The sequence below is a fragment of the Anthonomus grandis genome, chromosome 22 (genome assembly GCF_022605725.1).
Source record: "Anthonomus grandis grandis chromosome 22, icAntGran1.3, whole genome shotgun sequence".
Taxonomy (NCBI): Eukaryota; Metazoa; Arthropoda; class Insecta; order Coleoptera; family Curculionidae; genus Anthonomus; species Anthonomus grandis.
This window is the reverse complement of record NC_065567.1, coordinates 10,181,970-10,198,720: the sequence shown is the minus strand read 5'-3', so window position 1 is coordinate 10,198,720 and position 16,751 is coordinate 10,181,970. Positions and strand designations below refer to the sequence as shown.

Below are 16,751 nucleotides of genomic sequence, written 5' to 3'. Positions count from 1 at the left end.
TTTTATCAATAAAAGATAAAAATATACATTAAAGTCTTAAAAAAAGGAATGAATTAAAATTGCCATATTCAATTGTATTTTGATATTCAATGACTGTAAATTTTTATATTTTAAAGTTTTGGGTGCAATTTTAGTAATTATATATTTTTTATACGGCGTCCAGTATCCGTCCAAAAATACAACAAGAAATAATGAAAACAATTAAAAACGCCTTAAACTGTTTAATGTATTAATGTAATATTTTAGGTAAATAAATGAGAATAAAAGATTATTTTAAACGGTGTTATTAAATTTTGCCTAATTTCCCAGTCTGTTTTAAACAACTACATAGGATTTTTTTAACCAGGAATATCGTATTACTTTGCAACGACTGCACCTAAAAACAATAGTTTTTTTATCCAAATACGTTGAATGGCTTTATATTTTTTTTAGATAATATTTCTTATCGATTAAAATTACTCAGTTTTCATGGAAACTTTTAAATATTAAAATCTATTAAACACAGCTTTAAAATGTATCTAATGGCGGAACAGCATATTTTTTGTATAAAGTATCCCAAAATAAGTATTTTTTTTCCTTGGGATAACCTGTCACCATAATCAAATCCTTCTCAATATCCAGGTATCTAAACTCATTAGGCTTTACAAGTTCCCAGGTCACATTTTGCAAGAGATCTACATCAACAAAAGGTGGTGTTGGATTCAAATATTTAGCAAAATTAGTCCACAAAGCCATAATCCTAAAATGCACCTTTTGATCTGCTTCAGGAAAGTAAGACATGTCAGTATTGTCAGGAATATCATTACTATACCACTTGCTAAACAAATAATACAATTCTTCTGCATGAGAAACGTTGCCACAGCCTGCTAATCTATAACCAAAATACCCCATTAATCCGCTATATGAAAACTGATAAAAATATACATCGCTATGATTCGACATTAATTCAGCTTGCTTAATTGATGCCTTATCGAAATCGTGGACGCTGTGGTACCTTATTCCTTTTACGAGATCATTATTAAAACCCTCACCATCAGTGAATTGGTTCCAAATTTCCCAACCTATTGACTTCTTAATATCCGTATTAGTTATATGTAGATCATATGGCACCATAATGCTTGGATTATTATCATAAGCATCCCAGGTTTCAGTCGAATTTGCATGCATTAGCGTCATTGATTCTTCACTGGTCATTCCTATAAAGATGGGGACTTTGTTATAACGACCACTTTCAAATAATCCCCATTGCTTTTCCGTTAAAAATGCTTCTTCATGGGGAACTTCTATTACAGGAGCATACACAAAACCTTTCGAAATTTGAGCAGTGGCAGGGTTATCAAATGAAGCTGATACAACAAACGATCTCTAAATTTTTGAAAAATTGGTAATAAAAGTTTGATCTCTTTCATCAATATCTGATTATTGTTTTCGCTATAACTCCGGAATCAATGAGAATATGAAATTAAGTATTTTATATTTATTGCTGAATTTTTGACAGTATTATAATAATTATGGCATTCCGGTTAAAATTTCAGAGAAAGATTAAAAAAGGTAAGGTTTTGTGAAAAAAGGTGAGGTAGTATTTTTTAACAAGCAAACCTTGTTTTCTTAAACAAGACTGCACCAAAAATATAAAAGTTTTATCAATAGGTCTATCTCTTCTCTATTGCCCTAATTTGGCATTTTATGGCAAAAAAATGTTCTAGGTAAAAAGGATGTAGAATTCTAGTTAAATTTGCGTCACAATATTTTTTTGTATATAAAAAAAAAAATTTTCTTAAGTCTAGTAATGATTCTCCCTAGCGGCAGAATTAGGAAATAAAAATTAATATCAGTATACTCTTTTATTTTTATTTACTGATTCTTTTGCTGAAAGATAGCTGAGATATGGTACCTCGCCTTCCTTAATGAGACACCTTGTATAAATACAGATACAGCGTTACCATACTTATCGTCCTAAACAGTTTCTATACATTTTTCTCCTACTATATAGATTCGTCCAAATTTTAATATTTTACTAGTTGTAGAAACAAAGTTATAATACTGGTTCTATAACTCTTAAGACTTAGACGAACGAGCTAAATGTTAAGATCCTGTTTTTTTATATTTTCTTTTAATATGCAGGGTGTTTTTTCCTATAAATATGTGTCCTAAAATTCACCCCCTCAGAGCCACAGCCTACGCAATTTGCTTGAAGAAAATCGATTGTTTGGTATCGTAACTACAATTATGCATCAATTCTTCTGAAAATTTGCATGTCCCCGTTTTTTTGGATGTTCTTTTTATTTTCCTTCCGCAAAATGGTGTAAATCCAATTTTAGGAGAGGATTTAGGGAAGCTTAGCCTTCTGATGGCCCGTATCTTATGTTTCCTATAAGAAATTTATAAATCTAGCAACACAGTCTAGTAAGCCATGGGAAAATATAAATTTTTTTCCGTTGCATTTTTTCATAATATAATAGAAAATCGCTGACAAACGAAAGGGAGTATTATTAAACCTGATTAATCTATTAAATTAGAAAAAAACGAAGTGGGCTGTGACTGTTTTATTTTTTGTCAAATCAAGTTAATGTTATCCAAAAATGCAAAAACCCATAAATTTAGATTTTTTCATGGCTAATTAGATGGTGTTCTACATTTTCAAAGTTTCCTATTGGAAACGTATGATATGGGCCATCAAAAGGGTAACCCTCCCTGAATCCTTTCCTAAAATTGGGTTTACACCACTTTTGGGTCCGAAAATATAAAGAGGACCCAAAACAATTAGGACTTTTTTTAGCAAATTTCCAAAATATTTGACGTATAGTCAATGTTCTAAATAATTGATTTTCTTTAAGCAATTTGCGCGGGCTGTAGCTCTAAGGGGGTGCATTTTAGGACACATGTTTATAGGAAAAAAAAGTCTTATTGTAACTTCAGCAATACGCTCTTTAAATATATGCACCGAATTTTATTACACCTTTTATACTTAATGTTAAATTTTACGTTATTTTTTTCGAGCTTATTAATCAATGCACATAATATGATGTTATTTTCAATCATTTTCATTTCAAGTTATCTTATAGTTATGAACGTCGTCTCGCCGTAATCTTTAATAACATTGCTTATATTATGTATGTACATTTTATATCTATTTTATAGTCCTGAGGACAATAATTCATTTATTAAAACGTTGTAATTAATATTGTAAAGGTCACACGTAGCAAAAGAGAGTAGTTTAAGACCCTGGTGTACGGGGAGCTTCTAAGAAGGAAAGCTTATATTAATATAAGAAAGGGATGTTTTGCTTTAAAGCTACGAGTTGTATAATCCTTTTTCTTGTATTTTGCTTTTCGTGAAAGCTTACTAGTGCTTTATCTGATTTTGTTCAATCAAGCTTCTTAAATTGGGTGGTAAATTGGGAGTTTTAAAAAGGCACTTAAGTAAAGAATATTTTTAAACAAAGTTTATAATTTTTTAAACTTGAACTTTTTTGCTTGTCTACAGATATAAAAAAAATTTTAATGTTTAATAAAATACATGTTTTATAATTATATTTATTTAAAATGTTTCAGAAGTAATTTTAAACAAGGATAGTAATAGAGCATTGATATGAGAAAAAATAATAGTTACAGGTCAGTTTTTAATAGTTTATATGAATAACAAATTTAAGAACAATAAGTGATTTTTCTCTGCTTCATGCAAAACAAAAACTATTAACGTTTTAAAAAGTCAGTGGCGTATAGTGTTTTGAAAAATAAATATGAGGTGTTACCGACATAGCACTGAATATTCTGAATAGTTTAAATCATTATTTGGTGTCCCTATTTTCAAATTCATATTGACAGAATTGACACAATTCAAAATAAATTTCTAAGATATGCTAGCTATACACTCTCTAAGTCTGGGATAATATTAAACAGTGAACTTACTATGTCATATCTAAACCTAAATCTATTGTCTGCTAGAAAGGAGTATTATGATGTTTTTTTCGCATAAAAAGTGTTAAATAACTATACAGTGCTTTCATTTCAAAACGATCCACCCTTAATAACTTTCTTAAAAAAAAAAAAAAAAAAAAAAAAAAAAACACGTCAAATTAGATATACAGGGGACGTTTAATTATGCATTTACTAAAGTTCTGTCAATCACCTCCTCACCTCCAGCTAACCTCACTTTAATATGTCAAATGGGAACCCCCATTGTGTGATGCATCATAGTAAGCAGCGTAAAATTCTCTATTCAACGGTACCAAAAAAAATGAAATCGGTAAATGTATAAGCAAATAGTTAGCGAAAATGTCTGGAAGTAATGAATATTTTATTTACGCCAAACTTTGGTATTTTAAATGAATACTTTTAGTGTGGTACCTACATCATTTTAAAATTCTTACATTTTTTATAATAGATCATCAAAAAAAAAAATACAAGCAATTTAGAAGTTAAAATGTGTGGTAACAAACAGTACATTTAGTTCAAGCAAATTATTTATTTTTTTAAGTAAAGAATATGTACCGTTATTTGCGAGAAAAAAGAGTGTCTTCAAATTTTTTGCAAAAATCTTTGCAGTCTTATAACTTTGTATGTGTATTTATTTCACTTATATTTTTTGCGAAACCTACCTAATAGGTACAAAAAAACACTGCAATACCTTACATTTTTAAGGCGTTTAAAAAGCAGGCGATTTATTATTGTTAAAACTGTCAGTTTGACGCGTGCAATTTTTCAATTTTAGTTAATAAAATGGTGTATACGCTAGCCGAAAGAATAGAAATAATTTTCCTTTATGGAGCTCAAGATCGGGGTGCTCGCAGAACCGCGAGAGCATTTAATGAAAGGTATCAAGATAAAAACGTGAGCCATAAATACGTTTTAGAATTGATACGAAGATTGAAGAGACGGGATCGATTTGCAATAACAAAAAGAATTGTCGATGAAGCATGCCAAGTTGAAGCACTAGGACAATTTGCTATGGATCCAACTTTGTCTATACCAAAGGCCGCAAAACTAACAAATATTTCCACTGGTTCCGTACATAAAGTTTAAAAAAAAAATAAGTTCTTTCCTTATAAAATTCATATTCTTCATGAACTCGGAGAAGATGATTTTGATAGGAGAATTCAATTTTGTGAAGTGATGTGCCAGCGAATTGACGACGATCCCCATTTATTGACGAACATTTGCTTCAGTGACGAATCGACCTTTTTTTTAAATGGCCTGGTGAACAGACATAACTGTAGATACTGGGATAATGAAAATCCGCATGTTTTTCGGGAAGGCCATACCCAATATCCCCAAAAAATTAATGTTTGGGCAGGAATTTATGGGAATGAAATATTCGGGCCATTTTTTTTGGAAGAAAATTTGACTGGCGAAATTTATTTAAACCTTTTAGAAAATGCAATGTACCCTTCCATCATCCAATCTATGGAAAATCAAGTAGATCAACATGGTGCTATATTATTGAATGAAAATTATATACATTTTCAGCAGGATGGAGCTCCCGCGCACTACACTTTGGTAGTTCGAGAGTGGCTTGATGAAAATTTTCGAGAAAAGTGGATTGCCAGACGTGGTGCAATCGAATAGCCTGCGCGGTCTCCGGACCTAACTCCACTAGACTTTTTTCTTTGGGGCTACTTAAAAAGCAAAGTTTATAAAACTCCACCTGAGAGTATTGAGAATTTAAAAAATAGAATATTTCAAGAATGTAGAGAAATTAGCGGGCAGACCCTTGCCAATGTTCGTAAGGAGTTTGAAAATAGGCTTTTTTATTGTCTTGCTAATAACGGCGCGCATTTTGAACATTTAATAAAATAATTAGTTTTTCTACCCTACCGATTTACACTTTAATTGCTTCTTGGTGAATCAATTTTATTTTTTTTTACAACCATTGATAGCATAATGAATTCCCTTTAAAATAATGTATCACACCATGGGGTAGCCATTTGACATACCGAAATTTGGCGTAAATAAAATATTCATTATTTCTAGACATTTTCACTAACTATTTGCTTACACATTTACCGATTTCATTTTTTTTGGTACCGTTGAATAGAGAATTTTACGCTCCTTACTATGATGTATCATGCACGATGGGGGTTCCCATTTGACGTATTAAAGTGAGGTTAGCTGGAGGTGAGGAAGTGATTGACAGAACTTCAGTAAATGCATAATTAAACGTCCCACTGTATATCTAATTTGACGTTTTTTTTTTTTAAGAAAGTTATTAAAAAAAGGGTGGATCGTTTTGAAATGAAAGCACTGTATAGATAGCCCAGAGTGTTTAGCCACCTTTAAAATTCATGTGCCATCAAACCAAGCACCTAATAGCATGTGCCACATTGCAGAACATTTTACTTGCGTTACAGCCCAGTAAACCAAATCTCAAATAACGTTCACAAATATTGTAGTAAGGTGTTACATTATTTTAGTTGTACTTCCCCAAATAAATTTAAGTGTGAAGCAAAAAAGAAGCTATTCTGCATAATTAAGCAATAAAATACTTGGATATTTATTTATTTTTCTCTTTATGGGTGTTTTTTGTAGTTCTTTTGATATTCTATTGTTCCATTCTATGGACACATATACTGTTCATTGCTACTAAGCTTTGCCGTTAAGCTTAAGATAACTACAATTGGTATTAATATTGTAAACTGTAACATTTATCAAATGTAATTTACGTTAAAATAAATAAATAAATAGCTGATAGCGCTCATAGGCATTACCGACACCGTCTTTCAATTTATAATTGAATTCAAACATAATTCATTGGAAATTTGGCAATGTTGTAAAATTCGATGTATTTTAAATATTGTCATTTATATTGTTTGATATGTTGTATTCGGTTCAACGTATTGGCAACTTATTTAGGCTTTTAAATACAACTCCCTGTATATTTTTTTTTGAAATTCCGTTATTTATATCTATTTCCTATATTACTTCCGTCTACATTACTCTATTAGTCGTAGATATTCATTATCGTAGATAAAGATAGTTTTTTCAAACTATTTAAAATATTTTTGTAGGGCATAGAAAAAGAACGAATACAGAATTACTGATATTTTATTATAAAAGTATTATAAATTGATTTTTTTAAATTAGATTACGATATTTATTATTACTATATTTAAAGAATATCTAAAAAATGAAAAAAAAAATTAAAAATAATTTTTTTTAACAAAATGGCAATAAATACGTATTTATTTTATTTGATCTTTTTGAATATTTCACAAAAAATATTTTATTGCGTTTGTATAAAAGAGCGCAATGTGTTGAACAAAAATTCAACACGTTACATTGCTGATGGGCAATACTATATTAGAGCTGTTTTACACAGCAAAGAATTATAGCGGAAATTGCGCCGAAATTTAATATGAAAACGTTGGAATTAATTTTGTGGACGAATTTCTTCCAAAATTCATATTACGCAGGCAAGCAAGTTTGAAAGAGCATAATTTATGCCAGGGACATACGTCATGGTCATCACGTTGTGTATAAAATTATTTACTCAAAAATCTGGAAGACCATCAAGATGTATTTGCTTTCATTCAGCTCATAATTTATTGTGTTGTATTTGTAGGCGATAGGAACAATAGGTTTTGTCAGAAAATCGTAGACACACATTTTGAAAATATGTTTTATATATTTTTACTCTGACATGTTCCTCTAGAATTTTGTGTTTTGATATGATTGATTAGATGATGAACTGATTGAACAATGGGGCTGAGACTGCTACTACTCCTAAGGAAAATTTGCATTGGCTTAAACAATTATTTGATTTAGATTTTTTTTCCAATCCTTTTACAGGGATTTTTTCTTTTACTGATTTCCATTTTTCTTGACATTTTATTCTGGATTAGACTAATTGATGATTTGAAGAATCTAGGAGATAACAAAAAGGACTTAGAACTAAAAAAAGAATAATTATAATTGACAATATCTGCAGAAGACATTTTTGATAATAATCTATGATAAAAGAATACTGTTAATTCAATACGATTTAATCATGAATTTTTATTGGATATCTCAGCTTTGCATTCGTTGTTCATTTATGAAACAACATAAATAAGTGATAAAGAAATGCCTAGGAATCTATTGATTTTTTTTTAAACTGTTGGCTTAAATAACTAGTTGTACAATTTAGTTTAGCTCTATTATCCGAAAACCCAAAATTTTACGCTATGCTATAAACAAATTTGCATGTGAGCCAAACCGCGTTAACTATGTCAAGGATTAACGAAATTTTTGATTTCCGAAATTAATACATAAATGCAAAGTCTTCCATGAAACAAAATCTATTTGAATATATTTGCGAAATTCATATTTTTCAGTTGTTATTACAATGTATAGTTTTGACCATGGTTTTATTGAAGAAAATCATTTTATAAAGATCACTTAAAATAATGTTTTGATATTTTAGGCATTGGTGTGTTAGCCTTGGTACATCTTTTGATGGAATAGACATCAAGTACAACTATGTAGAGAGTGCCTCAGAATATATAAGCAATGTTAACTAAAATTGTAAATTTTATTTTTTATGTACAAATAGATTATTCATTTTATATTTTAATGTTGATATATTTTATAAAAAAGAATAAGACTCTTTCTCTTTTAAAAATGATACCGCACCCCACTGAAGCGTACCTATTTGAAATTTTTATTCAGCGGCAATATTGTGGTTTGAAAATACCTTACTATTTCATAGTAAGATACAGAGACAAGCAAGACATCAGTCCGATAAAAATATGAAATTATATTACATTTTTACTAAATATTATAAGAGATCGACAAGAACCCATCCGTTGTAACAAATGTTATTCGCATATGTAACTATTGAAATAAATGAAATACCCCCCTGTGTTACCTCCTTTAGAGTCCCGAAAACGGAGCATATGGCTCTGGGCTGTTCCGCCAGATCCCTAAGGTGAGATGAGTAACCATTAAAGACTGCACCGCATCCAATCCTGGGACATTTGTTACTTCCTGTTACAGGATGGTCATTGACTTCTACTTACGAGAACCCCTCTTGTTCCCCAGAAATTCGAAGATACTAAAAACATCAAGGGTGTTGAAAATATATTCGGGATATGCATATAAAAGGTGGAAATAATTTTTGAATTCTTGTTGATTTATCGATATATACTTTGCACATGTGCAAGCCAGTAGCATTAAGTTATAACGTGCTAATTACTGCGGTCTCAATACGATTTATTTTTAGGAAAAAAATATATTTAATTTTTCATTATTTCAGAAAACTGTTGTTTAGTTATCGCCTTTATAATGAGAATTTTTTAAATAATGTTTGCGCGTGTTCAATTTATAGAAAATTTATTGATTTATTAAAATTAAAATAACGGTTGGAGCACTCTCTATTAATATGCACCGTTTTATTGGCGATAACAATATTATTTACTAAATACTATTCCCCTAATAAGGTTTTATTGACTGAAAACATGGTGCATGATGTAGGGTATTTTGCTAAAAATACCAATAATGTAAGGTGTAAAACCTTACATTATTACTATCAACCACGACATTAACCAAACCGAAACTAGAAAATAAAAGACGAAGAAGTGACAAAATAAAGAAATACTGTACTCAAAAATTAACCGAAAGTTTGAAAAGTAAATTACTAGTAATGGGGATGAAACAAGATGATAATAATGTTGATGTGATAGTTCAACAAGTCGATCCAATAAGAAAGATGCACGATAAAATATGCAAGAAAAAGATCATTCACCAATATGGATATAGCATCATCAGAGTTGACACTAAAAAACTGAAAAGATTAACAATTACTGTAGAAAGATGATTAACAAAAGGGAGTAGAGGTCATGATGATGAAGATGTTATCGGCATTTTAGAGAAATTGTTAGCTTGAAAAGCGCATTAAGGATGAAAGGCTGCTCGGACTTAAACTATATAACTTTTTTTTTGTCATTTTCATTTACCGAATTTACATTTTTATTATATACAAATATGTCACAACTGAAAATGTTACCAAAAAAAAGTTTTATGTGTTATAAATAATAATTGTCCATTATAAAAGCGAAAACGAAGGATTCAAGTTAAGACTAATGTGACAAAGAATTAAAATGTCCGATGTGACTTTTGAATAATATTATATGGCGTCGGTCGGTAATAATAAAGGAAAGTTTCTGATGACGCTAAGGGAAGGCGTCGCGGCGCGGTCCCTCAAAATAAAAAAGGCAAAACAACATCTCGTCGACTTGCGGCTCAGCGCGGGCAATAAATTTTGTACAAAAAGTTAGTGATGCTATTCTTAGATTGAGGCACGTGTGCAAGCCAGTAGCACTAAGCAGTAACGAGCTAAATGATAACCATGTTGCCATATCAAAACCATCTTGCGCTGGTTTATAACTTACGGGATATTATTTGTGCGTATTTTTTCTCATTATATAATCTTAAGTACATACTTTGACGAAAATATTTAAAAAATCAAAGGGAAATTTAATTTTTCAAAAACATATTACATGCATTTCATACAACATGTCTAAGTAAGGTCTAAGTTCAATAATAATTCAATAGAGACATATTTGGAAAAACATTTGGGCTTGATTTAATGCCATCAATTAACTTCTTTACACTTTTCCAAATATTTCCGAGTTTTAGATGTAGTTCTCTTCGAATAATTTTTTTTCGACTTTTGCAATAAGCCCATAATAAGAGGCCCGTCGGAGCTAAATATGTCGACTTGGCTGGCAGACTGTTTCATTTATCTCCTTCCTTACCTGGGGGTTGGGACCACCTTTTTTTATCTCCTTTAAAGCCAGATCTCACGATTTCATGCTGCACATTTATTTTTAGTGTACTGGGTGTCAATATCCAATATCCAATGGAAATATTCAACTGCCCGATGCAATCGACATTCATCGCTATTGATGCTTTGGAACTACTACATGAAGAATTTATTTCTGCGTGTGTCGACGAAGGACCACATGTTTTTTTTTAAGAAAGCAAAGGCTCAGTTTTTTTATAGTTTCGTCAGGATAAAGAGAATAGATTTATTGAATAATTGCGTTGTTTTCTAGTGTTTTTATTTTCAAAATGAAGTTAATAGTAGAATTTCACTAATGATTAACACACTAATGTGACATTACGTACGTTACCCAGACGTCTTGGACCCACATATGTATATAAAATATTTCTTCAGAACTAGGTCAATTACTAGCCACAATATTAATTAATAATGTAATTAATGCATAATGATTGGGTATAATGATGTTTTATCTTCTAGCCTTTTAATCTAATAAGGTTTTAATCCGCATCCTGCAAATTCACCAATTTTTATCCCATAAGTTTCTCTTGCTGCTAACGTCATTTTATCATTTCTTCTTCGGACATTCATTCTTTAGACTTTTATTATTTCTTTCTCTTTTTGTTTTAGCGGTATGTCTTCTACTATAGTACCTTCCAGAAAACTTTTCAATTTTGTGGTGTCAATTCTGGTGGTTTCTACAACTGGCATTTTCTTTCTCTTGAGGCCTATTTCTGCTTACTTGCCAAATGTATCAAAATTATTATATTCCCTCCTATTATTATTAGTTTAGATGTTTTTTAAGTTTTAGTGATTTATAACTTTTATCTTTATCGTTTTAATCTTTTTGACATATATTCATATATATTATTTTAAAATAAAAAGTTCTATTGCCTTCATGACTTTAGTGGTTAAAGTTTGTTGCTGTAATTCGGTCCAAGGTCTGAGTCACAAAAAAATTGCCATCTTCATGTATTACACTAGAAAAGTTAAAACGCTCATATACCTGGCAACGGTGCTTGGATGCGGTAGATGGAAGATGCTTTCCCCGGCTGGCATCAGGCCAGAATCGGCAGATCCTAGTAAAGAAGGGGAGTAAGGGGAAAGGCGTCACGACGGCTGCAATGTTGACTCATGAACCGAGTCCTGGTTGCCAGATTATTTCCTGTGATGGAATGATGATGATCTGCGTGTTGTTTTTTCACACAAAAATATTATCTTTATATGAAGATATTGTGCAGGTTAGAAGTTTTGCTTCTAAAACATCTTCGGAGGAATATATTATTATTATAGCTTTTAAAATAGTCTAAGTTTTAAAACTCCAAGGTCTCTCAAATTTCAAAAAATTGAATTTTTTCAAATTTAAAATGTATATAATATGGAAATTTTACAAATACATAATCAAATATAGATAATTTAATAATCATTAATGTGATTCTTATTTTTCATATTATCTTAATTAAATAATAAATCCATTAGAATGAAACTAAAAATTTTACCAGACCACAAATTAGGCCTGTGTTCAAAATTTTTCATTTACTACATTGATACAAAGACAAAAAAAAGTATTTGTTTCCTTTGTAAATAAATAAATATGTTAGGTATTCTACTATAAGCACCAGAGGAGCGGAGGAGGCACAAGAAGTAGCTAGAAGGAAATTAAAAATTTAAACAAAATTGCAAAAATTTAAACAAAATTTTAAAACTATTATAATTTCGTGAAATAAAATGTGTTCAATATTAACATTTTTTTGTTATAAATAACTTAAATATAAAAATAACATATTTCTTTGCAAATGAGATTTGTTAAAAAATTATGATCGTATTTCATTATTTCTTTTATTGCTATAATGACAGCTCAGTGAAAATATGTTTTATTTTTTTATAGAAATAAAGACTTGTACTTACAAATAATCCTCTTAGCTTTAAAACATTCAATTCAGAATAAAGATTAATTGTAGGATACTGATTATTTTTGTATAGAATTATTTATCTTTAAGATTTTGTTTTGGCACACCTTTAAAATCTGCAAAGCAGTTTCGCGAAGACCACCTCAAATTGGCAAACAGTATCTTAAAATAGACTCTACAAGGGAATTGTAAACTATTTTTATTGTTTTTCCATTTAGAATGTTTCGAAGCTGGTAAAATTTGTAATATAGTTTTCGAAGTTTTTCCGCCGTTTCGATAGCATGCTCATTCCAGCGAAGATCTTGATCAATATATAAGCCTAAATATTTAATTTTATTCGTTTTCTGTATATTTGGGTACAAGTAGTATTTAATAAATTACAGGTTGTGGCATGAATTTTAATATCAGATTGTTCGAATTGATCGGCAGCCGTTAATGAAAGTGCTATAAATTTAGTTTTTACAACGTTTAGGCTTATTTTATCGCTACTTATCCATTTTTGTAAAACGCTAAGGCCTTGTTCAGCTTTCAAAAATACATTTTCCCAATTGTTGTCTGTAAATGTCACTGCAGTGTCATCGGCAAAGCAAGTAATCGAATTATTCTTTAGCGATTGTCCCAATTCATTAATATAAACTAAAAACAAAACTGATCCCAGGACTGTCCCTTGAGGTACTTTAGTTCCAAAGACCGTCCCGCTACTTAATGTGTCATTACATCGCACTTTTTGGATACGATTTTCCAAATATGATTTAAAAAGATCTAACACACGGCCTCTCACCCCAATACGGCCCAGTTTCCTTAATAGCAAGGAGTGAGAGACCGTGTCGAATGCTTTAGCAAAATTTATATAGATTGTGATGCATTTTTTATTTAGCTTTTTTTTGTATTTTGTATTTTTTTTTGGTAATATAGATGTAATAAATAGAATTATTTTTTACTTAGATTAAAATATAAAAGATAACCAAGATACAGGGTGATAAACTTAATAAACTTTGTAATTTGTTTGATTTTGGGCCATTAATTTAGCATTTTTTTGTAACAAAATTTGGACAATGAGCTTTCTTTTATAAGGTAAATCTTTTATAATTTTAGCATAATTTAAAATAATTAACTTTTTTTAAATTATGCCACCAGCAACATTTTGATTTTTTTTTTAGTTTTCTTAGGCTTGATGGTAAAATTAATTTTTTTATTTGAAATGAGCATTTTGCAATTAGTTTTGCTTAAAAAAGATATACTTTAAAAATCTCTCTATGATTAACCCTTTTCAAGATATTTACACTACCGCTCAAAAGTATTTGCCCACCATGTATTCTTTTTAATATTTTAAATTAGATACAAAAATCTTATCTTTATACCTATATTTAGATTGTATCTCTTTTGTAAATTGCATATATGCTTAAACAGCATACATATCAACTATGGTTCGTTGAAAAACACTGAGTACTTAGCAGCAAACCTCGATCGGGAAGGCCAAAGGCAACAAGTTCAAAGGAGGATTTAAATATTATAATTACAAGCAAACGCAATAGACGCCTTACCGCCCCTGAAATCACAGCAAAAATCAACAAGGAGCGTAAAAAAGCGGTCAGTGTTTCGACAGTAAAACGGCGACTTTATAATGCTGGTAAGGACGTTTAGCTGTATCAAAACCGCTACTAAAGGATGTTAATAAGAAGAAAAGACTTGAGTGGGCCCAATCACACAAAGAATGGACCATTGATGACTGGAAGAAAGTTCTCTGGAGTGACGAGTCGAAATTCGAGGTTTTTGGAACGAAGAGGCGAGTTTTTGTTCGCCGTTATGCCAATGAAAGGGTCGTTGAGTACTGTACGGTGGCCTCAGTTAAACACAGTGGTGGTTCGGTGATGGTATGGGGTTGTTTCGGAGGATCTACAGTGGGCGATCTAATTAGAATAGAGGGAATTCTTTGAAAAGAGGGTTACAAAACAGTTTTAAGTGACAATGTACTTCCTTCTGGTACTCGAATAATTGGGGAAAACTTTCAACATGACAATGACCCCAAGCACACGTCGAAATTGTGCAAGCAATATTTAGGTCAATTACAAAGGCAACATCTTCTGAAAGTTATGGTATGACCCCCACAATCACCGGACCTCAATGCTATCGAATTACTGTGGGATGAACTGGAAATCATGCGCGAAAATCATGCTCCACATCAAAAGAAGACTTGTGGAGGATCATCCAAGAAGAGTGGCACAAGATACCTCAGGAAACTTTGGACAAATTAATTAGAAGACTACCGAAACTCTGAAGCTGTTATTAAAAATCGAGGCGGACATGTAGATGAATCCAAAATTTGATTTTCTTAAATTTAAGTAATTGAAAAATGTATTGTTTATATTCATTTTGTTATGAATAAACCGTTTCATAAGAATAACTGATGGGTTTATTATTTTTAGTTATAACTTTAAAACAGTCATATGTGGGCAAATACTTTTGAGCGGTAGTGTACATTTAAAGTTTTCAATGCGCTCAAAATCACTTGTACCTAGGAAAATACAAATAAAATTAAGGAGCTTGTAAGTAGTTTGTTGAGTCCTAAGCTCACTGGTTAAGGTGCTTTAACGACTTAAAGTCTAAACAGTAACAAAACTGCAATCGCTGTGTTAACATGAGTTCTGAAAGCTTCTAATACTAATATTTAAACACAGTGACGTATTTCACATATGAGTCATAGTTACATATATTTTTAGAAATGTAAAAATCATAAAGTTATGTGTAAAAAAAGTTTCTTGATACTATTTGCCGTAATTCTTTTTTTTTTGCACTCAGTGCCACATTGATGACTGAAAAAACGAATTTGATTGTAAAAGAAGATAATTGTAAATGGAAGACTTTACTCTAATAAATACCAAAGAGAAAATATAATGCAATTAATGACAAGATGGGAAAAAACTTAAATACGCATGTCGGTAGGAGAAGCTTTGCTATTTTTGGTTTGACCCAACTCTTCGGTAATCGAGAGAAAGATAGAACAACGCTTAAAAAATATCGAATATAGTACGAGGGCGGGTCAATAAGTCCGTGACTTTTTGGATAAAAGACAGGTTTTTATATAAAAAGTTATTTTATTTTTCAACATAGTCTCATTTGAGTTCTATACACTTAGTCCAACGTTTCTCTAATTTTTTTATCCCTTCGGAAAAATATGATTTGTCGAGGTCATCAAAATAGGCATTTGTTTGAGAGATGATTTCGTCGTTGGAGTCAAATCTCTTTCCGCCGAGCCATTTCTTTAAGTTTGGGAATAGGAAATAGTCACTGGGGGCTAAATCTGGAGAATAGGGCGGATGAGGAAGTAATTCGTAACCTAATTCATTGAATTTTGCCATGGAAACTGCACATGTGTGGACCCTTGCATTGTCCTAGTAGAAAAGAATGTTTTTTTTTGGCCAAATGTGGTCTTTTTTCTTTCAGTTCCTCATTGAATCTATCCAATAAGTCATTACAATATTCTCCATTGATTGTTCTTCCCTTTTGAAGATAGTTAATGTGGATTATACCGCGTGCATCCCAAAAAACGGTTGCCATGACTTTATTGGATGACAAAGGCACCTTTGCCTTCTTGGGCGCCGATTCACCCCGAGAAATCCACTCTTTTGACTACTGTTTGGTCTCCGGCGTGTTGTGGTGGATCCACGTTTCGTCCACGGTGACGAAACGAAGCAAAAATTCGTCCATATTGCGGTTGAAACGCCAAACACTCCTGGGAAATTGTCACACGGTTGCGTTTGTGGTCGATTGTGAGCAAACGCGGCACCCATCTTGCGGAAAGCTTTCTCATACCCAAATGATCATTCAAAATTGAAACTACTGAACCATGTGAGATGCCTATGGCTTCCACAATCTCTCTCACTTTCAATCTCCGATCGGCTAAAACCATATCGTGAATTTTTTCGATTGTTTTGGATGTAGAGACCTCCACTGGGCGTCCAGTACGTTCGGCATCTTCCGTGCTTGTACGGCCACATCGAAATTCCAACCAAATCCACTTCTTTACCATGGAAATGGATGGTGCAGAGTCCCCATAATATTTATCAAGCTTAGCCTTGGTTT

General features: G+C 31.4%; 2 protein-coding genes across 11 annotated transcripts in view; one reads left to right on the top strand and one right to left on the bottom strand.

The window, feature by feature from the left end:
• The window catches only part of LOC126748785 (myocyte-specific enhancer factor 2), a 150,621-nt gene that overhangs the window by 66,463 nt on the left and 67,407 nt on the right, over window positions 1-16,751 (top strand). The gene's annotated exons all lie outside the window — the stretch shown is intronic.
• The window catches only part of LOC126749251 (uncharacterized), a 29,719-nt gene continuing 13,115 nt past the window's right edge, over window positions 148-16,751 (bottom strand). The window contains exon 2 of the mRNA XM_050458953.1: window positions 148-1,365. Coding sequence (XP_050314910.1) covers window positions 508-1,365 — 858 coding nt within the window. The 3' untranslated portion in view covers window positions 148-507. The remainder of the gene's footprint in view (window positions 1,366-16,751) is intronic.